The sequence below is a fragment of the Sylvia atricapilla genome, chromosome 3, assembly GCF_009819655.1.
Source record: "Sylvia atricapilla isolate bSylAtr1 chromosome 3, bSylAtr1.pri, whole genome shotgun sequence".
Lineage (NCBI taxonomy): Eukaryota > Metazoa > Chordata > Aves > Passeriformes > Sylviidae > Sylvia > Sylvia atricapilla.
The window spans coordinates 70,845,015-70,869,316 of NC_089142.1; the positions used below are offsets into that span (position 1 = coordinate 70,845,015).

Genomic DNA, 24,302 nt, shown 5'->3' on the forward strand with positions numbered 1-24,302 from the left:
TTGATGCAGAAATCTAAGTTATTTGTGTGGCAGCAGGCTGATATTTAGATAGAAAGTAGAAATTTCTATTTAAAACATAAATTCTTTAAATGATAAAGCACTATTAGAACAAATATGTTGGTCATTGTTTTCAGATCTGAATAAGTATTCTTGTGTCTTATTGGTTTCTGTGCTAGGTTTGTCCCTTCAGAATTGTTGATTTGGGATTGTGTGCATTTGAACAGGAGAATAACGATGTTCATTCTGATTTGCTTTTGCTGGTGGTGTTATAGTAGTGTTCAAGGACACCATACCCTTAATCAGCCAAATCCAATCAAGGAATTCACTTCTAAATCTATTCTAAACTGTAGATTTTGTTAGATTCTTTTTTATTACATCTTACCTATGTGTTTGTCTTAGTTCAGCTACCATTTTATATAAAAAAGAAATTGCTTAACAACTGATTAAGGAACAATTTCTAGGAAATTTAGAAAGCAAACAAAACTTTAAGCAAAATTTCCAGGCCTGGCTATAAACAGAAGCTGCAGGGCTGTAGGAGCAGTACACTTGCTCCTACACTGTTTTCACTGTTGGTCTGAACAAGCTAGAGACTCTTTTTCTGCTGTTGTAAGTAGTTTTGAAAATGGAAATGCTTTAGTAACTATGAATGAAGTTGCCTGTGGTCCATTTTTAAGTATTACTGCAATTCTTCTGAGGTTGCTTTATTCTTTTGAACCTTGCAAACTCCTTCTTACAAATAAAATAGATGTAATGACTTACTTTCCGGTCCTGATGCTTGTTCCCCTTAAATGATTATAATTTCTTTGAAAGAATTGTTTTTCTGGGGCTTTTAAAAGTAACAGATAACCAACAGAGTATAGAATGTTTGGAAAATGCTTTTAGGAAGAGGGAGAGGCTACTGTGTGGTGGAGTTCAGTTATTGTTGCAGAGGTGTTTGCCATAAGCTGGTGAGATAGTTCATACAGCCTTCAGATTCTTTATATTTATTTGCTTATTTATATCATTAACCCACCTGAGCTAGAAAGAGGCCAAGTCTAACATCACCTGAGGCAGGATGAAGCAGCAAAACCTGAATGTTTGGTTGTGAAAATAGAATTTGGATGTACCAGACCTTTTAATTATCACCCCTGCTACTACTCTAAGAAAAGCTGAAAATATCTGAAATTTCTAGATAGTGATGTTTCATATATGTAACTGAAAGAACTATCACTAAGAAAATGTAATTATACTAATTGGAAGCTGTACTACTTGCAAAAGCCTAATCCTCTCTACTCAACAAAAAATAAAATGGTAGAAAATGCGTAACTGTGTTTCTCATACAAAAAAAAGTCTTTGATTTTTATTCTTACTGAGTTATTAATGAACTTATAATAGGGGTTAATTGTCAATTGCTAAAGTTAATTATGTGTACAGTTGTTACAGTTGAGCAGGGGAAAAAAAAAAAAAACCAAACTAAATGCCTGGCAAAGCACTGTTTGTCTCTATAGATAGATGCAAAGAAGAGTTCCAGACTGGTTTTTTCCATTTTTTCTTCTCTTCTTTTTTCTCTCTATTAATGCAATCATATCAGAATCAGAATGTTATGGGTTGGAAAGGAGCTTAAAGATCATCTGGTTCCTGTCTGTATTTCTCTTTTCCATGTAACAATATGGATGTAGATGCTCTTTAGGAGGCCTCTGAATTGCTTGTCAGCTCACCCAACACAGAGTTTCTTTTTAAAACTGAATAGTAATTAAGATCAGAAGGACAATAATTTTATCTTCAAGAAGAAGGGGTTCAACTTCAGCAGCTTCAACTCTTTAGCTCCATGGAGGAACTTCTAGAGAGTCATCACTTCCCTTAAATCAAAGTGATAGGGTGGACAGCAGCCTTTCTGAGATTGTTGTGAGCAATCTCACACATCTCTTGTGTTACGAAATTATTAAGTATAAAGTTGATTCAATTTTTAAGAAGTTTTTGAATTATGTATGATTACTGTTAATAGGTTTCTGAGATGTTGGAACTTGGAATCTTTGCCTTGACTTTTAGACCAAAATTCTCTTAGACCATTTCTGTATTACACAGTGTCTTGGACTTGTGCTGTAACTGATATAGGGGGTCGGTCGAACTGAGGTATTACCTGCAGGAGGTGCTTCACAGTGTCAGGGAAGGGAAAATCTGTGAATGTCTTAACTAACTACATCCTGAGTCTCAGCAAAACTAAGCTACTAAATTCTGCTTTTCAATTCAATCCCTATAATTATATGAAACGAATCTGTGTTTTATTGTGTGGATTTAATAGATTTCACAATGAGTCCTCAGGCTCCTTGTGTCACACTCGTTGTGTTACTGTAGTGTAAGAACAAACATGAACTCTAATAAAAGTGAGTGTTTTCAAAAACAGAGTTTGAGTTAGCAGAATGCAGTTACTGTACTGCTGGATAAAGACTCTTTCATGAGCAGGATTAGATGTTTGGTATTGAAATGCTGATAGTAAGGGACAAATTACCAGTGTAATGAACTGATGCACACCAGTGATTCCTTCTCTATCCCGAGATCTCCTTGCAATACATTGAACTGGAGTTAAATTGTAACCAGGTATTCTGGTTACGTTGATACCCCAACAAATTTTTCATGCTTGAAATCTGTAGATAGCTGGGTTCCAAATAGTGAAGTTGTACCCAGTAGCTGATAGTCATAGGGTTTAGCAGAAAAGAAGGCTTCTGTGCAGCTATCAAGGTGACAGGGTGCTGATCATGGTGCCTCTGTCTTTTCCACGGAGATGGATATTTATTGAGTTTAACTAGACTCCCTGCATAATGCAGGCCCTTCACAGATCCTACAGCCCTTTACAGAACCTTTATATAGAATCTGAAACTAATATTAAAAGGATTGGTTAATGTAGTTTGAAAAAATTAATGGAGTGCTTGATAATTCTTTCAGAACATAATGCTCCTTGCAGGAACAGTTGGATATTGCAGATTTTTATAGTGGACTCTTAAATTTTATTATGTTGTCATGACCTTCTAGCTGTATCATAGGGTCATTCTCTCTTTAATTGCAGAGTACTGTTTATTAACCAAATTTTTAATAGGATAATATGGCTCTTGAACCAAAGGTATTAGTAGGAATCTGTGCTTTATGTTGAAGCATTGATTTAATTAATACCAAACTATGGTGAAGGGCAGGAAGTGCTATGATTTCTGATCTGTGGTTAAGATATGGTCACATTTGCCTGTTAAATATCGTGAATCTGTGGTTCAAATGTTATATTGGATGTAATTGTGAAAGACATTTGATATCCTATACTTTTTAACATGAATTCAAGTATCTTTTTAAAACCATAAAAATAAAGATTTGTCCTTATGTATCATTTAAAGTGAATTTAGAAGAAATAGATGAAATTTAAATTTAAAAACTATCATTTAATACCAGTGCCAATGCATATTCTTGCACTGGTGGAGTAAGTAACAGAATAATAAGTAAAAGTTACATAAAGGTCAAATTACATATTTAAGAGAGAATTGCATTTATTTTTGTGGGTTTTTTTTCATGCAAGATATAGCTTGATCCATGGCAAGGGGTGGAGGTGGGGATTGCAGGCATGAAGTAATTCCTTCTTTGTCTTCCTGCTATAGGAGGTAGCTGCAATTATGACTTTACCTATCTCAGTATACTGCAGTATCTGTTTTTTAGGCAGTGCTTGTGAAGCAGTGAAACATATTTTTTCTTGTAAATGTTGATGTGATTGGTGTGGTACTTTTAAATTAAGATTTAAAAGTCTTATGTGACAAAAGAAGCTATCTGAAACCATGGAAATTCTTTTTAGAGCCAGTTAAAACAAGCATTCTAGGTCTCTGTTTTGAATTCATAAGCAATGCTTGAATTTTTATAGTGATTTGAAACAAGGTTGTTTTGTAAGCCTTTTTTGGCAGGAACTGTGTCCTCAATTTTTTTTTTCATTGTAGGAAGAATATGTTTTCCTGATGCAAACAAGCACAAAAGTTTTTAAAATTTTCAGTTCTTACTCATTGTGGGAAAGCTTATTGTTTACTATTATTATACCATGTTTTTTTTTTTTCAATTAGTCAGCAGGCTAAATAAAACTAAATAAAAGTAACAGTCCCTTTTGCTTTTAAAACCCATGGCTATTTTTACAGCATTTATAGAGTACTTTATGGGGAGTATCTAATGAGGGGTACAATCACAATTACATGTTATAACTTTCTCAATTACCAAGATGAACTGTAAAATTGATACCTTAATAACAAAAGTTGGGGAAGGGGTGGTTTGTTTCTAATGCCTAAAGCCTATAGCAATGAAGAAGGGAGTAAAACAATACTAAGAAATTAGCAGAAGGGAGATTGAAATTTTAACCTACATAGTTGTTCAACTTCTTCATCAAATAATGGAAAATTGTGTATATATGGTCACATGAAAAGCTGTGCAGTGCACCTAGCTAATATTACCCTTGCTTTGTCATTTCTGCATTCTTTGATCTGTTTGCTTTGTATGTAAAACTTCTTACTTAAAAACAAAAAAAAAGAAAAAAAAAAGATCACGGTTGCACTGCTGGAGGCTGTTGTCTCCTACACCTTCTGTGTTGCAGGCAGTGAATGAGGCAGGATCTTGCATGAAGGGAAGAATGATCTTGGAACATAAGCAGTTGAAAATCACACTGGAGAAATATATTCTATATGTGCTTCAGCAGCAGAAGAGTTTGCAATTCGCTCAACTTCACTTTTTTTTCATGCTGTTCATCATTCTAAGAGCCCAACATCTGATTCTCAGAAGTGTGAAAAGAGTTTTAAAAATCGATATGTGGACTGAGGCAGTTTGAAGCGGTGTTCTGAATAACTGTGGCATTTCAAGGTGAGGGCAAGACTAGAGATACACCAAGTTGACCCTCTGAAATTATGTGATAATTTTATAACAGAGATTTCTCTGTAAGCACGATTCCTTGTCTGTGAGAAGAGATTATTAGGGTGGTTTTACTTCCTTGGGGAAGCTCAAACCAGAAAATCATGATTGGAAAATTCTGTGGTGCCTTCAGCATGTCCAACTGGGATTTGTCAGCAGAGGTTGCACATACCTGATTTTATTGGTGTGTCTTACAATGATATTTCTGATAAAATAATAACATTGAAAACCCAGGAATTCTGAGTTCTGCTTTGGAGCATTCTAGGTCTTCAGCTCATCTTGATCAAGATGTCTTCCACCCTGTATTGGCTATCAATCTCCATTCTCCATTCTCAATACTTTCATCATCTATATTTTTAAGTTCTTTTTCATATGTTTGAGTGCCACCAGGGACAGAGATTTAGTGCTTCAGGATAAACTTGCCTATTTGCTACTGAAAAATTCTGCAGAGTGAAATATTTGACTAGATTAGACTATGCATATACAGAGTATGTAGAATGTAATTGCTACAGTTGCTCATGGGTATTCCCTTCAACAACCTGGAATAATACAGTTTGCTTTTTGCCTAGTATTTTTTCTTTTAATCTGTTTACCAGACACAGATAATGAAAATATTCTTTCGGGGGGTTGATTCGGAAGCTTTAATGCACAGTGATTTCATGTGTGAGAATTTACACATACTGCTTGCATTGCACATTTGTGCTAAGCCACTTAGGCCAAGATATTTTCAGGATTAAGACTGTAAACTCTTTACACTCTATTGCACTTTCTCCAGGCAATTTTAATTTAGTTGCAAATGGTAAGTGTTGGTTTTTCAACAAAAACAAAGCTTGATCAAGACAGAGGAGCAAATTTTCACTACTGTTTACTTAAACTTACTTGTTGCTTTGCAAGTATTTAGTGTGTTCTCTTCATAGATATTGATTTAGTGCACACTGCCTATCAGAAAAATAATGGACATGGAATGTTGAGAATATAAAAAATCTCCAGTGATAATCAGTGTTGACCTAAAGGGTGTGTGAAGCTTCTATTAACCATTTTCTGAAACAGTAAAGCTCATTTATTGAATGCAGCAAATATCCTACCAGCACACTGATCTTTTGTGGGACACTACCAGTACTTTTACCTGCGTTTGTCTGTGAATACTGTTAGTATTTAACCACAGTGTAAACTTCAAGCAGAGGCTTTTTCCTGATCTGTTTCTTCCTTCCACTACCCCATTTCTCTTCCAGGTTTACAGATCCCTGGGAAAACAGACATTCGAAAGTACACTTTGAAAACACAGGGAAAAATATTTTGTGCCAGTTAATAATTTGCATTATGGTCTGTGCACTCTGTCATTTGCTGGGGACAAGGTGGGATTCTGAAAGAGAGTTCTCAACCCCCCTAAGAAACATTTAGTTTGCTGCAAAGCAACAAACCTAGTTCTGACATTTAAACAAATCAATGCCGTTTTAGAAAAAACTTGATGCTTTATGACTTCTAAATGCCTTGTCTTTATAAGTTTTTATTATGCAAAATCCAAGCTGCAAATTAATTTATAGTGGTTTAATCTGTTATCCATTTTGAAGGGTGAGGAGAGAGTTCAAAAATCTTTGAGCATGTGACAGCAAATCTTGTGTTTTGAAAAGTTTTCTACCTACTTGACGTGACAATTTTGAAGTGTTCAAAGTACCATGCTGTATGAATACCTTGGGCACCTGAAATCAAAATATGTATATACTCCTGAATGCAAGATTTCTCTCTCTGTTCTCTCCTCTGAGGCTGATGAGTGTTTTTATTTGTCCCACAGGGGTTGTTCAGAACTTTGTCGTATACCCATGGTGGAGTACAAACTTGACAGTGAAGGCACCCCATGTGAGTATAAAACCCCTTTCAGAAGGAATACCACTTGGCATCGGGTGCCGACTCCCGCCGGGCAGCCTCTCTCTCGTGCCTCTCCAATCCTAGGAACATCTGACAGACTGCAGTGCCAGCAGCTTCTCCAGCAGGCTCAGACAGCCATTCCTCGTAGCACTTCCTTTGATAGAAAACTGCCAGATGGTGCAAGGTAATACGCTCACTGGGTAATGCCTGCCATTTTCCTAATCCCTGTCCATTTCCTGTTTGAAATCTCTGCTTTCTAGAACTTTAGGGTCCTGTTTTTGAAACCTTATTTTACAGAGTTGTGACAGTAATTTTAATTCTGAGGTTGTGTTAAGTAGCATTCATTGCACCAGTCTGCCTGAAACAAGTGACTTTTGATGTTTGTGGTGGAGGTGGGCTGTGCTGAGGATCCTACTGCTGAGGACAGCTGACCTTTCCCTTTAGTCCCAAATCAGTGAAGTGGGAAACTGCCTTACAACTTCTTCATCTCAGCAATGTCCTGTTCCACACCTTTTGGAAGGCTATTTTAACAAATACTGAATGTAAATAAACCAAACTCATTCCTTTAAAAATTAATTATTTAATCTCGTTACCGAGGTATTGGCATAGTTTCAAAGGGTTCTGTAACTCATTACCAGCCCTTATGCTTTGCTTTGCTTTTAATTAAATAAAGAAGAGCTTGTGATTTGAATATGTAACACCTCTTAGATGATGGGATGGTATCCTTAAATGTTAGCTCTGTTCTAATTTAATCATAATTCTTCGTAAGATGAAACTTCATTTTTAAATATAAAAATTTGCAAATACGTTTGACCTTTGAATTATTTAGGAAAACCATATGTCTTGAGCAGAACTCTGTCTTTTGTTGTTTATAATTATTTTTGCTTATGCCCTTATCTATGGGGTGATGTAGTTTTAATTTCCAAGGAAATAATTACTGCATGTTGAGAATAACTGAGTGATGCAAAAATCTGAAATATTAGTCCTAAATGAGTTTAAATCAATTTTAGATTAAATCATTAAATGCCACTATGGCTACATCGACTACCTTACTTAGTAGAAAATAATGAATGACTTTTTACATTGAAATGTACACAAGTAAGAGTAGTACATGTCTCTTTGATTATCTGGGGAAGGAAGACTCCCAGTTATGACCATTTGATCATTTTTGTTCTCCTTCTCCCCTATCCCCCTCTCCACCCCCTGAAAAATTGAGAGGTGCATTTCTGTAAGCATTTAAATACCATCATAGAACTTGAGCTTTTCCTAATGTCTTGTTAACAAAATCCTCTATAACATCTAACATAAGGAGACAATGTATTAAATATCTAGAAATACTTCATCATTTATGAAGCTTTATTAAGCATACTGTATGTCGATAGAGAAAAGAAATGAAAGTTTTCTGACATGCCACTCAGTTCCAAAAAGGCTTCACAAGCATAAGCTGCACTTCTCATAACACTCAGCAAAGCACGTGAAAAAAATGCTTAGACTGAGTCATCTCTTATCATTAAGAGATTCCTGTATCACTTAAGCAAAACATGTGCAGTGCAGAAGTACTGTTCTGGGGATGACAGAGTATTAAAAATGAAAACAGAGGGAAATTGTGGATTCTGGCATGTAGGTCTTGAAAGGTTTCTAATTGGCAAGGTCTTTCCACATGGGAAGAGGCATCGTTGATGATTTGGCAGAGAGATGAGCTTAAAACAGAAGAGTTTGAAGTAAGGTGGGTTAGTGCTTATAAGTAGTCTGGCAAGGATAAAAGTGTATTCTCAGGCTAGGAAAACGATGAAGAAATTTTAGAGGGTCGGAAACCCAGTATCGGTTTAAGAGTGCAAGCAGGTTGATAAAACAGGAAAGATTTAACAGCTGATCTGAAAATGAGCTAAGAGTGAAGTCAGCAATAAAACTGTTCAGTTTAGAAATAAAAAGAGGAAGAAGCAGAAGACATGTGGACTAGATTATAGTAAGAGACTTAAGCAGCAAAAATTCACCTAATGTGGCATATAATATTTATGTCGTATATGTCATATGTCACATATATGTCACCCCAGTCCTTGGGGGGAAATTAGAAACTGAGAGCTGAGCACTTAATGCTCCTAATACAATTCTTGAGAATTAAGTGCTTTGAGAAGGCAATCCAAGTATTCTGGTACTATTCAAGGAACTTCCTCTGCTTAGTCACTTAGAAATACAAGGATATCCTTAAGCTCTACTCCAATTTTCACAAAGTGGCAAATTCTGTGACAGCTGCTCATAGCATGTGCCTAAGTGAAGCTTTAGGTGGACTCACTCTTCTGATTTTTGCACCAAGAATTCTCTGTGTACTTTCGTCCCTGAATTGTCTACACTTGCAGGCAATGCATCCTGTCACCTAGAGTCTGGAATCCATTCTTGAGAGCAGATGGTTGGAATTTTTGTGTGAAGGAGCTATGTGAGGCAGTCATTGATGGGATTTCTGTGTTCTCCTTTTGTAGCCACTCATTGTTTACTAGGCTAAAGGCTTCACGCTAGTCCAGCAAATGGGAGGCAGACATGTTTCAGCCTTGGAACAATAATATCCTGACTTTAAAGACAATGTCCCAAACATCAGACTGGAGGGTGGAAACACATGAGATCATAATTTATCCATTCCTTAATGCTGGGTCACTTAATGCATAATTCTTGGTGGTAGTAGCAAGTTCATGGAACTGAAATAGGCACTACCCTACTGACTACTTCACTTAATTGAGAGAGGTTCAGTCCTGCAAATACTTCTCAGAGAAAGACATGCTGAAAAATAAGGTACTACACTATTTATTGTACATTGGCTATTAGACAAAGTATAACACCTAATGTCTTAAAAAAAAAATATATATATATATATATAGCAGCTACTGTCTAAAATTTTCAAGCTGAACAGTAAAGATGCTTATTAAAAGGTCATATTCTTTGGAAAGTGTTTTGCATAAATCAAAAAAACACTTCTTCATTTCCTCCCTGAGTACACACATTCATTTCCATGTGGAAAAGAAAAAGGGGGGGAGAAAAGAAAAAAAGATAAACACAGGGAATTGAATTCAAGATAATGTAAAGATACATATTATCATTTTCCTTGAAGGAAATTGTGTTGTAGTTATGGAATGATGTGCGCAGAAGTGAAGAAAAGGATGTGATCAAACCCAAATTTAACCATTAATTTCAGCTGTCTGGAAATCTAACAAAACTGCTTAGAGACATTGTTAAGACATGAGGCTTAAAAGTTTAAATAATAAGTACAAAATAATGCTCTTCGTGAAAATGCTTTTTTGTTGCTTTTCTATGTCAAAGGATTAATGAAATAAAACTTTTAAAAGTATTAGAATTGCCACTTCCAATTTTACTATCTTTAAAATTTGAATAAGTGCCAAGGAACTAAAAATCATTTCTGATCCACTGTGGGAGCTTCCCACATATGAATTTAGAGACCTAATCCAGCTGCTCTGACTCCTGAGTAATCCCACTTACTCAGAACTAAAGCCAGATCTAAGGAAAATAGGATTGGCACTTAGTCTTTCTCTTTTTGTGCCTTTTTATATATTCAGTTGGAAATACTTTATTCGTGAACAAATGCTGTACTTTTAAAATTCTTGTTAAAGTATTATGAAACCTTTTAAATTCCCCAAATGGATGTAACTAAGTGTTCACACTGCATGTGTGTTATTTGTGAAAATGAATGTATTTGATAAAAGAAGGCACAGCCCAGTTCAAATCTGAAACCCCACAAATGCCTCAGTACACTGTTAATGACTGTAAAATCAACATTACAGAAGTTCTCCAAGCAACCAGTCCTCATCCAGTGACCCAGGACCGAGTGGGAGCAGCCACTGGAGGCAGCAAGTGGGATATGACGGGTATTAGTGATTTTTAAAAATTTTTATTTAAATCTTGCAATAGCTCCCATGCGTGTTCTTTCTTAAGCAAAATTTGTATGGGTATTATAGATTTTATTTTCAAGCACTGTTAGTATCTTTTAAGATGTACAGGTTTACTCATATTTGATATAACTTGCGTGCAACTGCAATTTTAAAGTCATCCTAATTTAACTCTCTAGGATCATATTTTTAAATTCAGGTAAATGAGAAATAGTTCTTAGGTTTATTTTCCCAGTAGCAGGCGAGAAATCAGCTAGTAACTCAGAACTAGAATAAAATAATAATGCTTTCTCCTCCTGCATCAGGAGGAAGGTGTTTGATTAAAAAAAAATCTTCATGGTCTTTGAAGGTTTTATTTCCTGCTGTGTTTGTTTCGGTGACACCCATTCCCAGCATATTCCTCAAAAAAGTAGGAATTTCAGAGGTCTCTTCTCCCTAAAAGGCTGTGTGTAGATGGTCCTTTTGCATCCCTGTTAATCCATTGGTACTGAAATTTCAGAAGTGAGCTGTCTGTATATAAAAGACCACCCCAATATAATTCATAAAGATATTATGTGAGGCATCTGTTCTAAACTACTTTAAAGTTATGACTGTTGTGTATATACAGCTGCTGAAAACACTCCTGTTACAAAACGTTGTGCTATGGCAGTATCTACAGTAGAGTAATATAAAAACATTCCAGACTTGCCAAATGGCTTTCAGAAGCTACCTTTCAGAAAAAAAATGTGAATATTGAGTGCATCAGCTTGACTCTTTGAAGCTTATTAATGCTTTGGCATGATTGATTTCGGATAAGATATTCCATGTAGCAGATACATATGCAGTATCTTGTAGACTCTTCAAGGAATTTCACATAACTCAGTGAAATCTCTGGCAGCTAAATAGATGCTAATAATTCAAAGAAAATTGTAGCTTTTTTTTTTGCCTTTTTTTTTTTTTTTGACAGTCAACTCATCAAAATGCATCTTGTGTCATTTTTTCCAGCGCAGTTATTTCTAACAGCAATGTAGGTTTTAATTTGTTGCTTTGTGAAATGTTTAAACTTTTGCAGTACAATACAAAGCATTGGATCTGGTTCTAACTTACATATTCTCAGTGTGATACCCCTCAAAACTACGATTACTTTCTGTGGGGCTTAGATCACAAAGAGGTTAAGCATATATTACCATGATTCATCACTGCAAAAGCCTTTGGGTGTACAGCCCCAAGAATACATTTCTTCGTAAAGCTCAGTGTCGTCTTGGCATGTTCACACTTCAGATATAACAGTGTGCTGTTGAAAATATTGCATGTAAATATTTCTGTGAAGAGTTTGGAAATGTTTGGGAATAATGATTATTTTAAAAAGTCACAAAATGCTTTCTTTGAAGAGTAAAAAGGGGTGCAGTTCATCATATAACTAATCTTACAGGATAAAAACCTTAACAGCTTTATTTTCTGCTTACATTAAAAGATGCCAGTCCCCTTTACTCCATGAACATCACCAAGGTTCAGGCTCACTGGAATGTGAAGGAAGCAGAGAACGAGAGGAAACGTTGGAAGGAACTAGACATTCTGGTAATAAAACCCACTGTATCTTTCAAGTACATGTTCTTTGCAATGCAGTGCCTGTTGAAATGCAGCCACCTCCCCATGGGAGGTTTCACTCACAAAGAGCATGTGATGTGACAGTGAAAACAGAGACTGTTATGACATTCTGAGAGGACACCTGTGTCTGATTGCAAAGAGTGTGCAGGTTTGAAAGGTGATGCTGAGTCGTGTGCCTTTCTCCATTATTTTTGGCAGAAGCCAAGTGGCATGCACCATCAACCAAAGTCCTGAGCTCCTACAAAGACCGAGCTTTACAGAAAGAGGGCAGTGGAAAGGAGTCACCAAACAAGCTTTCACATGTAAGTCTTTTCCTTGGATGCCATTCAGAACCCTAAAAACAAACAAACCCCAAAACAGCAAGAACAAAGCACTACTCTGGACTTCTAGAAATAAATCCTAAAATTGTATTTTAGGTAATTTAGGAAGATCACTGTGTGTTTTGGGAGGCAAAGATTATGCTCACCCAGATGCGAGTTGAATCATATGCCTTATCGGTGTTTACAAACTCAGAATTCCGAGAGGGCTTGGATCTGGGGCATTGAGGAGAAAAAACTAGTATAGTCTCCACTCAGCTGTGAATTTACAGCTTCATTTATACTGGCTTGTATAATCTGTGGAGTATTTAATTACCCTTTAAAAGAAAATAAAATTATATTTACCATACCGTTTTTCATCTTATGTGAAATACCCATGGAGTGTAATTATCAATAAGCACTATAAAAATGCAGCTTGTATGTTAGGAATGCTGAACAGATTTTCTACTCTACCTTGTTTAGTAGCTTGTCTTCAGTAATGGCAAAATCCTCAACAGCCTAGTGATAGAAAATACATAATGATAATGTTTGTTACATGGAAAAATCCTGCTAGATGTAGTAGGAATCTGTACACTGTTTGAAAACTTATATTTTATATGTGAGCAACAGCATCTCCTAGAATCTGCTAGGAGAGGGATCTCATGAAAAAGTTAATCACCCTTCCCATTTATATCCTTCCTAATAGAAGTCCGTTTGCCCTAGTAGAACTATCTACCTTTATTCTGGCTACTGTCACAGACATAAGTTAATCCAACTCTCTGTAAGATTTATTTTAAAAGGTAAATAACAAAACCACTGGCACAAAAGTCTGACGTAATTATTCCACTTCAATAGCCATGCTTAGTGTAGGGTCTTACGACTTAAGTTACTTTCATCTGGTACACATACATCACAATTGGCTTCGATTTAACTAGCCACACATCCAATTGGATTTGATCCAATGAGCTGCATATTTCAGCCACACTGAGAAAAAGCCAACAATGATTCAGTCTTTGGTGTTTTTCAGATTTGCAGTAGAGCTTGTTTAAACAAATAATTACCAAGACTTCTAGCTTTAACAAATGCTTATTTTAACTGTTCAGAAATGCAATTTTATGGATGTTAAGCAGGTCCTATAATCAGAAAATTCAATTCTGGTTTTAAGATTTGTGGTAGAAGATGGAACTAGAGCCTTTTTATTTGCAGTGACATCAACCTTTAATGTGTCTAGCCAGCTGTGCAATTCATTTCACAGAAACTGGTGGTATAATTGGCTCTTTTCATACTTTGCAGTTATGTGATAGCATGCTGTAAAAAAAAAAAAAAATAAAATGATCTTTGAATGGCACAAATGCAGTAATTTATATGAAAATAGATCTCTTACTATTTAATTTGAGGGGGGTCTTTTTTGGTTTGTTTTCCTGTTGTTAAGATTGGGGATAAAAGCTGTTCAAGCCACTCCAGCAGCAACACCTTATCCAGCAATACATCCAGCAACAGCGATGAGAAGCACTTTGGTTCTGGAGACCTGATGGATCCCGAGCTGCTTGGACTGACCTATATAAAGGGGGCTTCCACGGACAGCGGGATCGACACGGCTCCCTGCATGCCAACTCCTCTGCTGGCCCCTCTGCACCTGGCTGGCAGCAGGGCTGGAGTGCACTGCCACACAGAGCAGTGGGCAGAGGCTGCAGAGGCTCCCGGGCCAGAGGATGATCCAGCTAAAATCTACGCTGTTCACAGCTATGCCTCTGCCATCTCAGCCGGTCATACGGCTGAAGGCAGCATGGGAGACCTGAGTGAAATCTCCTCTCATTCCAGGTATGCCCTTCTTTACAAATTAGGCATCATGGGTTAGAGGTTAAAGTGCAGATAACTCACCCGTGTTTGTTTAATCCTGTTTATCCTTCTTTGAAACTGAACTTAGAAGGTTTTGAGGTTTCTGTTGTATTCAAATGCTTGTATGAGCAGTTTTCGAGTTATTTTTGATGAGTCTGCCTGGAAAGCATAGCCAGACCTTCTCCTAGATCTGATGGAGGCTTATACGTGACCCTTGCAAATTGTTTAGGTTTTAAAATTAGAAAACATCCCTGAGTAAAAGAGAAGTTTGCAGCTAGAACTTATTTCACATACTTTGGGGGTTTTTAGTACAGTACACCAAATTGCCTTGGAGTTAATGCTGAGGGAAATCAGAAAAATTGGACAATGGACAATTTTTACATATTGAGAAATTGCATTGCATACCATCCCCCCTAATTTACATTATTCTGATGTATGCTTTGCAGTTTTGCTTGTTGAGCAGCATTTATGATTGATTTTCAGCTTTCCTTCTGGTTAGCAATGAAGTGTGTACATGGTGTATCTGTTGTAAAGCTTGTTGAAAGTACACTTTTATAGCTGGTTGCCTTTATCTTCCAGTTCCCATTTTATGGTGACTTTGAAGCTGAAGCTTTGGTCTATGTGTTAAGGTTTTTATTCTGTAACAGATAGAAGGAAATAGTTTGTTCTTTTTTCCCTCTGATTTTCCTGTTTTTAGTGTCAATCAGTATAGGAAAATAACCAAATAATACTTTGTATACTGATTTCCTTACGTGCTTGACATGAGTGAATTTATCTTGTATTGGTATTCTGAAGAAATTTATTCTTCAAGGAAGTGTTTGCTTTAGTTTATTTGAAATAGATTTTAGAGTCTTCACTAAAAGTATGTCTTAGTGCCTACTAGGGCTTTTATTCGTAATAAAAGAGACTGTAAAAATTATCCAGAGGACTTTGTTGAACCGAAGTTTACTTCTCTTAATATTGCAGATAATTTAGTATTAGTGTGTCTGATTGAAAGGCACAGCCTAATCTTGTGTCAACTGGCAAAATTATTGTGAAATGGAAAAGCACATAGGTTTTATGATTAGGGAGATATTTGAGTCATTCCCTATGTAGTCTTTTATGTAAATGTGTGTGTACATATTTACTTAAAATTGCACACACAAATTGAATATATATATATAGATATAGATATGTTGAATTTAGGCTTTTAGTTTTGATTCACATCAGTTTGCATTGGCATTGTAGCAATCTGAATTCCATGCATTGTTTGTTCTAGAAACTCATCACAATTCTGCTCTCAAAGAGCTTTAATGTGTACACAGTTGGTGTGTAGAAAATTACTGTGCCAATTTTGCTTCATTGATTTTAACCTTGAGAAAAACTTAACAGTGGGAATTATTGCTGCATACCAGGCGAAGTGTTTCTGATTTGTCGTTGCACAGCATATTTAATTTTTCCTTTTGTGTGTTTCCTTCACTTTTCCAGTGGGTCACATCATTCAGGAAGCCCATCAACCCACTGCTCTAAAAAGAGTGGCTCCCTAGATACCTCCAAAGTTTATATAGTGTCGCAGAATAGTAGTCAACAGATGTCTGGGTCGATTTCAAAACCGTACCACAGACAAGGAGCAGTGAGTAAATATGTCATTGGATGGAAAAAATCAGAAGGAAGTCCTACTCCTGAAGAATCTGAAGTTTCAGAATGTCATGAGTAAGCACTCTGTTTTACTTCGTTGGGGGAGAAGGGTAATGAAAATAATTTATAAAATAGGATAGAAAAAGATTATAAATTCTGTTTTGTCTTTAAATGTTTGGGAGGGGGGCCGTGTTCTGTACCTTTATGTAGCTAATGAAGCTTGACAGTGGAATAGTCAATGAGAAATGTGTTGTTCTTAGCTGGAAGAAAAAGGCTTGAACTCAAAGGAAAACATGCAGAATCTCAAATATAATACTTTCACAAAGAAAGATAAGATTCTTTTCACAAAGAAAGATACTTTCACAAAATTCCCAATTTTCAAAAGTAGATATTACTACCCTCCTGTCCTGGTTATTTGTGTTTCTTTGTGCTAACACAGAGGTGATTTCATTTCTCCCCCTCAATGTTTTAATTACATAAATTGTTCGATCATGATGGTATTTAAATTAAAATGTGGTAACTTCAGGGTTTCCCACAAAGTTTTGGATTTTGGTATCAATGAGCGACTAGAACAACGTCTCCTTATTTTGAATGGCAGCCTTAAAATAAAATTGCATAATGAATTAGGGTATTTAGACTGAAACAATGACAATTTAGAAAATTATCTTCAAGAGATAGTTCTGTTCAAGAACTATTAATTGAATATGACAACTCTTTCTATATCAGAAAATATTTTCAGATTTTTCCGTGGCATACAGTGTTGCCTCACCTCTTTCTTTCTTTCTAGGAAAGCTCTCTGTATCACAGGGAGGAAATATCTCTCTGAGGATAATTATGTTGAAATAAAATAGCATCTCTAATTAGCAGTGATGATGAATACCAGGTCAATTGCTGAATGTTGTGCCACTGTAGGTTATAATTCACTGAGAATTGCACTTTACCATAGCAAAGCTTATTTTGTCTCTGCTGAAGACAGTCACTGATGAGGCTGCACTTGGCAGTGAGCAGTGGCTTCTAGTGTGTGTTCTCTGTGAGTCACAATCTCCAGTTTCTTTGATTACATTCTCAGAGTAAACCTGTTAAAATCCTGTCTCTCTTTTCTTCCTGGAAGGAGCTGAAGATTAATAATTCAGTTTGACAGTCTTTTGTTGACTGTAACTAGGTTGTTATGTGCTGGTAATTGAAGAAGACACCTGTTTAATTTATCTAAATAGCTTTATGAAATTGCTGATAATAAAATATACTTACACTGGGCAGTTGATTGCCAATACACTTCAAACATTGCTGTGATGACCGTAGTAATTTTGCCAGATTGTGAGGCCGGATGCAATATTCTACTACAAAATAATGATTTTTTTATTTGCTATGGAAGTAAAGTATTTTGTGATGAACCTTTGGAAATGTTGAAATTAATATAACTTTTGTATTGATAGAGAAGCGTGGTCTGTAAAAAAGAGAGAGGCAAGCTAGGAGAAATAAGAATTATGGTTTTTTAATTGTTCTTTAGAATTCCTAAACTCCATTTCTCAGTGGGTAAAGAATTTCATTTTGTATCCACAGGCAGTTTCATAAAGATAAAGTGGTCAAAAAAAATTTTAAATTGTTTGCTGTGTCAGGAGATAATTCTAACAATTTTTACTTTGACAGTAAATGATTGCAGTCTTTCAAATCCAATTTCTTGCTAAAAACACCCATTTTCTCAACAGAGTGTATGATGATATTGATGCTGTGTCTGCATCAAGTCCAATCCAAACTTCTGTCAGGAATGCTATTGTTGAAAGCCAGCAAGTCTTGTCCAAAGAAGACTTTCTGAAGCTGATGCTGCCAGACAGCCTCTCTATGGAGGAAGGGAGAAGAAAGGTTGGCTACTTTCTTTGGCTCTATGTGTTTCAGTCCTTCAGTAACCTTAGAAATGGGTTTCTGGTATGCCCAAAATTGTTATACAGGATGCTGTATTGTTTTGTACAAGCTAAGTTTATTCTATGAGGATGACCATAAGTCCCAAAATATCATTTCCCAAGAGGATGGGAAATGTTTGTTTGATGATTATTTATAAAATCCAGTATTTGTTTAAGTATGTCTTTACTTAGCTTGACCAGAGCTGGGTGCAGGTTGAACAACTTCATTATAATTTGAAAGGTTAAAGTGACATTTTCAAGGAAGGAGGCCTAAATTTGTACATCTTGTATGATATTAAAACACATGAATAGAAGTAACCCACTTTCCTCTGCCCTGTAATAGTCAGTACCAACAATTCTGCTAGAAATCCAAATCAGTTTCATGTAGGTATCAGTGGCAGCTGCTCAGAAGGCATAATTGTCAGTGCTACTGGAGAGACTGGATCTAATTTTTATAGTACGAAGACAGTTGGTAATGCTTACTAGTTCACAATAAGTGGATAGTGATCTTAAAATTTGCTGCTCCTCAAAGTAAATGGTTCTGAATTCTGTGCTTAACATGGAATAAAGAACAAAGTGATTAAATTACTTGAGATAATTGTCACACTTCCATATTGACTCAATGCTCTCCTAACCCACTGTGTTTATACAATATGCTGAATAGCATAATCACCATGTCTGAACAAAAGTAACGCATGGGATTCTTCTAAGTGCATTTTAAATTTAAAATTCAGATCATATATATTTTATAATATGTGGTATATTGAGTGTGCATTATATATGCTTGGATTTTTGTGGGTCATGTCCTAGAGGTTTTTTATGATTTATGATTGATACAATAATTGGAGGGGTTTTGTGAAGATTCCAAGAACTTTTGTGAAGATTCCAGAACAGTGTTTCTGGCTGCTTAAATAAGAGTCAACAAAGAGAGAGGAGGTGTGGCTGAGATAAATGACTGCTATTGCCTTCCTCTCCAAGGCACCTAAACAAAGGTTATGTAAGTGAGACCGTGGGCTCTGGCTCACAAGGAACCCCAGCCACAGGAGTTGGCAGCGCCTTCATAGAGGGTAGAAATCTTGATATTGGTGAGCCATTTACTTTTGACAGTGAAGTCAGAAATGTATTTCCTGAATATGGAAGATTCTATCCTATATTCACTGTTTGCAAAAGCTATTCCTCTTAAGCATTTTTTCTGCATAGGGAACAAACACAATTAATTACAAAGGAAGCATGTACTTGTTGTATGCAGGACAAACCAGTAAAAACATTAATGCATTAACTGTGCTTTGCAGATGTAAAGAAAACTGTTTGCAGTACTGAGAAATTACTTTAAAAATGTAATGGTCCAGCTTTACAATACAGTAACATCTTGTTTTACTGTAGATATTTGGGTTGTGGTCTAAGTAACGTTTTGAAATGCGTAAGCAGTTTTCACTGAACCTTATTACCTTCTTTTCTAAGACTGTTTTGTGATATCCAGAGAGATGCAGTGTCTCAAGTGACTTTTATCATCCTGTGAATTTAGTGGCAGCATATATCAGTTCAGAATGTTTAACATTAAAGCATGATCATTTCAAATTAAAATCAAGCAATTCTATGTATAATCTTGCAAACATGTTGCCAGAGTTGGTAACCTTATATGCATTTCTGTAAAACAGTGCTGTCATATGGCTCTGAAGTTCTCATTTAACATTTCATGATTAATAAAACTGCACAGTATCTGATTAATTTATGATGATATGTTCCAAAATACTGAGAGGAAGTCTGAATATCCAGTTCAGTAACTTTTGAGGCCCCAGTAGATCTGATAGGGTGGAAGAAATCCCTGATCTTCTGTATGAGTTCAAGAATTCCAGAGTGCCTGTCCAGAAAAACACTCCCAACCACTGATCATGGGATATGATAGTATGAATCACTTCAACCAGCAAGATTTGTTCTTATTTTTATCCTTAGTTTTCATTCTATGGGAACCTTTCCCCACGGAGGACACTTTACCGCACCCTCTCTGATGAAAGCATATGTAGCAATCGAAGGGGATCTTCCTATGCCAGCTCCCGAAGCTCCATGATAGACCAGGCCTTGCCAAATGATATCTTGTTCAGCACTACTCCACCATATCACAGCACATTGCCTCCCAGAATGAGCCTGACTCCTGGAATGGGAAATCTGAGAAGTAAGTCATTGTCGCTGTCATTGCTGAGCTTGGAGTATTTGTAGTAAGCTCAAATGAATCACCATGTATAAAGTGAGATTAAGAAATGTCAAATCACTGCTCTAGTTACCCTAGTAAAAAAAATATTTGGTCAGCAGAACATGCTCATGCTTGCCATTAGTTCAATTCATATTTATCATGTTTGGAGACAATAGTCACTTTACTTCCTGAAGTATTTTCATGAGACCACTGATAGGCAAAAAACATCTGAAGATATTTGTAGTTATTTTATTTCTAGTTATTTTATTTTCCAGCGGTGACTTAATTAAGCCAAGCTGGCCTGTTTGTTTCTTTTTTTATTATTATTTTATGTGCATTCAAAATATTGAAATATTCACAAATATATTTGAAATAATAGCTAAATGGAACAGCGTTTGTTTAGATGATCCTTTTATATTTAACATATTAGTAAAACCTTTACAAATGACATTTCATTTTTAATGCCAGCAGAAGAGTAGTCTGAGGTGCTAAGTTAAAACTATTTTATGAATGTGGTTTTTTACTTGTGAAATTTTCTTAAGCGAAGCCTTTATTATCTGCTTAGCTTGCAGTAATTCCAGGATGAGCTATGAAGTTTGTAGTAATTTCTAAAAAAAAAAAAAATCTAATTGAAAGCCCAAATCTACACAGACAGATATGTATATTTAGATTAAATATCTATATTTGCTTACTTAATGAGAGTGAATAGTTTATTCAAAAATACTGAATATATATATATACTTCTCAGTTGGTTTAGTTAGTATGGTGGACACCTGGAGTTGATGTGCAATCTGGACAAAAAAAGCCTCTTTTCTTTAGCTATGCTAATATTGCATCACAGCTGACTGCAATTTTAAAAATGGACTCTGAAGTCCATAGTTAAGAAGCTGTGGGTGAAATTCTTGAAAGCATTAAGGACATTTTAGGCCCATATCCAGGGAGAATGCAGCCAGTTGTTTTAAAAGAAGTAGCAATAAAAAGGGCTCTGTCATTCATAATGTCCTTCAGGAACTAGCAGTCATCTCCTAAGTTTGAGAAATAACCTTTATATAAAAAACACTTTTCTAGTTAGAGTGGCCTCTGCCGTGAGACTGAGTTTTGTTCAGTAACCACTGATTAATTTTGAATTGGTATCTCAAATAAGTGCTAAATTCCTGCCTCAGTTGGGAATGCATGCTTGTACCTTTTACTGTTCTAAAAATATTCTTCTGTCAGAGTGAAACTCTTCACTATAAATTTATTGGGAGAGGATCCTATTCTTCTGCGGACAGCAAGCGGAGATCCATTCTGTTTCACTGGAGATTAATTCAGTAGATTTTTGTAGTCTGTGAAGGAACTGTATAGTATGCAGTTAGGCATCCTGATTGTATTTTCTTTTTTTGTTTTCCTCTGTATTAGGCCTTGTTTTTTAGAGCCATTTCTTGTGCATGTAAACATGCAATGGGATCAAACCCTCAGCTTGCTTTTCTTCAGGAGATTGGCACAAGGCTGCGTACATCGAAGCTTTATACTGCTCCTCCAGCAGTGATATTTTAATGGGATTTATATTAGTTCTGTCTTAGACACCTAATATTTCATTCTTGCTGCTTCTTAGATACAAAAAAGTTATATATACATATATATATAACTGGAAGAAAACCCCACGAAATCAGTATTCTGTCAGTCAAAAACTGATCCAAGGCAATTCATGCTGTTTTCATATTCAACCTCTATTTTCTGCTTCTGGTTTTGTGTTTTAAATGTGCTTATCAATGCCAGCTATATAGAATCTTTTGTGGTGTTTTTTCAAGGAAGATTTAATTTGTTATATGTAATTACACTCTGGAAAAAAAAAAGAAAACACATCATGGCTTGCCCGCCTATGTTTGAAAAATAGCATTAGTCAGTGTCTCCATATGAGAAATTCACTTTGGCTCATTTTAGGTAGGTTTTTTTTGTAGGCAGTACCTAGTAGGTATTTACATTCTACAGCACTGCTGTGAGAGGTTTCTTTTTTATTTATAATTTTCACATGAGGTTGCAGTTTCAGAAATCAGGAATCATATCTTGTCTTAGTAATGTCTTTTGTACGTGATCTCAAAGCGTTTTAATTTTACTGATACTAATGTTTATAGATATCAGTGGAAATGGCATGGTTTTGGCTGAAATCAATTTTAGAAAGGTATATTCTTGCAGTTTATTATCCAGCATGAAATAGTGTGGCACCACCAAATCTCATGAGACCCCTCTAGCAAGGAAGAGAGTGTGATTGATAGATAAGCAAGGCAGCACCAAAACCAAAGAGTAATAGGTGACCCTGAAGGCTTTCAGTTTACTGGGAAATCAGAATTATGAAACAGAATGACCACACAAATAAAGAAACAGAAACTTCATTTCTGTGTGAAGTTGACTGTAAGAAGATGATGGGAAAAGTGAATCTATAGGACTTCTTAATTATTGTTTTATCACTGGGGAAGTGATGTGAAAGGAAGAATTGCTTTCAGTAAAGCCTGAATTGCAAAGTCGGTGAGTCCAGTGCTGTTGATGCAAACAGCACACAAATTTAGAAATATTCACCTAATTTTATCTTATTTTCACTTAAACCAGAAAGGAGAATTTGTATAGGAAAGAACTCTGGAATTTTACCTTGGGGACATCAAGAATTCCCTGACTGAGACCATGCTGTTCATACTGAGTGATTCTAACATGCAGTTGCAGGTACAAATCAATGCCCTTCTTGTAAATTTGTGGCAGGTGAATGAGCAGGGAAAGAATTAAAACAGTGAGAACCACTGATACTGAAGTAGTGTAATAACCTCTAAGTTGTGATTCCAGGGAGACACACCGAGTCTGATTTACAGTGCAGGCACCGTGGTCCACTCTATGATGAAGCACTAAATAAGAGGGGAAAGAAAATGTCCTAAGGGATAAACTGACAGGACGTTCCTGTGCTGTGAGGAAAGGAGCAAGGTGCAAGGTCATTGCAGTGAAGAGGGTCATAAAGAAGGGAATATTTTACAGTGATACACTGACAAATTCTGAAAGTTCTCAGTTTATACATGCCATAGGGAAAAGGCTGTCAGAAGAGCAGGAACTGTCTCTGCAGCTGTGTTCATAGATGAAAATCTTATCTTCAAACTGCTTTATTACCCATGTTAGCTTCAGTCCAAAACTAAACTTGTTGATAAGAAGCAATATGAAAATGAAAGAGCATCACTGTATATTGGTGATGTGCAGTGGTAGCAGTTTGGAAATCAGTTTGTCAGCAAGCAGATAAAGGCCATTGATTAATTTACAACCAAATTTACAACCAATTTACAACCAAAGGAGAACATGTTTGGTATTACCTGTTCTCACACAGTGAATGGTTCACCTTATTAGAACATGAGACTATCTTCAGTAAGAGAAGGGAAAGAAAAAATGGTTGTCAGAAGCACATGTGCATGAGAGCCTTTGAGCAGGCTGGCGTCTTTGAAGAGAGACTTTGGGCAACCCTAGGCAATACTAAAGAAGGGAAGGGTTCAGCAGGCAGAAGTTGTTGCTTAAGAGGACTATAGAGATATAATTACTGATTGCAGGAAAAAAAAAAAAAAAAACCAGACATCCCACAGAGAGTGGGATTTACATTTACATGAGATTTGATATATTTCTTCACCTGCAGCTGCTTTGGAGAGAATCTGCCTGTTAAATGACATGTCTAGTTTGAAGTGAGGAGTACTTAGCAGATAGGTTTTTTTGTGATCTGCAAACTCTGCATAAAAGTAGCAGTTCCAACTGAAGGATAATTGTTCTTGGAAGTAAAATAGGTTAAGTCAGGTAAATCTTTCTTTCTGCATAGCTAGTTATTCTTTGAATATGGATGTATGTGGGACCAATAACCAGGAATTTCAGGAGCTATGTTGGAAACTGAACTGACCATGTAATTTTGATGGAAATAAGGACTCTTGATAATGCTTTATACCTTCATGCATCAATAATAAAAATAAATAAAATTCCTAAGTGTAGAAAGTAACACAACTGAAAAGAGCAGAAACTACAAGATCAGTAATTTTATGCCAATAGCAGTACAGCAAATAAAATAATCTTTAATACTGAAGATAATACTGAATGTGTTTCCTCAGAGGAAATTGTGTTGCTTCTACCAATCTCTGTTACAGTGAAGTAGTGGCCTACTAGATTAGGCATATTCTCCTGGACACACAGAGGTAGGCATGCTTAAGCATCGCTTGCCACTTTG

General features: G+C 36.1%; 1 protein-coding gene across 4 annotated transcripts in view; it reads left to right on the forward strand.

Moving 5' to 3' along the window:
- The window catches only part of SIPA1L2 (signal induced proliferation associated 1 like 2), a 100,110-nt gene that overhangs the window by 62,925 nt on the left and 12,883 nt on the right, over window positions 1-24,302 (forward strand). For all 4 annotated transcript variants that reach the window (XM_066315721.1, XM_066315723.1, XM_066315724.1 and 1 more), the window contains exons 10-17: window positions 6,692-6,949; window positions 10,554-10,637; window positions 12,112-12,215; window positions 12,444-12,547; window positions 13,974-14,362; window positions 15,848-16,072; window positions 17,704-17,857; window positions 19,849-20,068. In XM_066315721.1, the coding sequence (XP_066171818.1) occupies window positions 6,692-6,949; window positions 10,554-10,637; window positions 12,112-12,215; window positions 12,444-12,547; window positions 13,974-14,362; window positions 15,848-16,072; window positions 17,704-17,857; window positions 19,849-20,068 (1,538 nt within the window). The remainder of the gene's footprint in view (window positions 1-6,691; window positions 6,950-10,553; window positions 10,638-12,111; window positions 12,216-12,443; window positions 12,548-13,973; window positions 14,363-15,847; window positions 16,073-17,703; window positions 17,858-19,848; window positions 20,069-24,302) is intronic.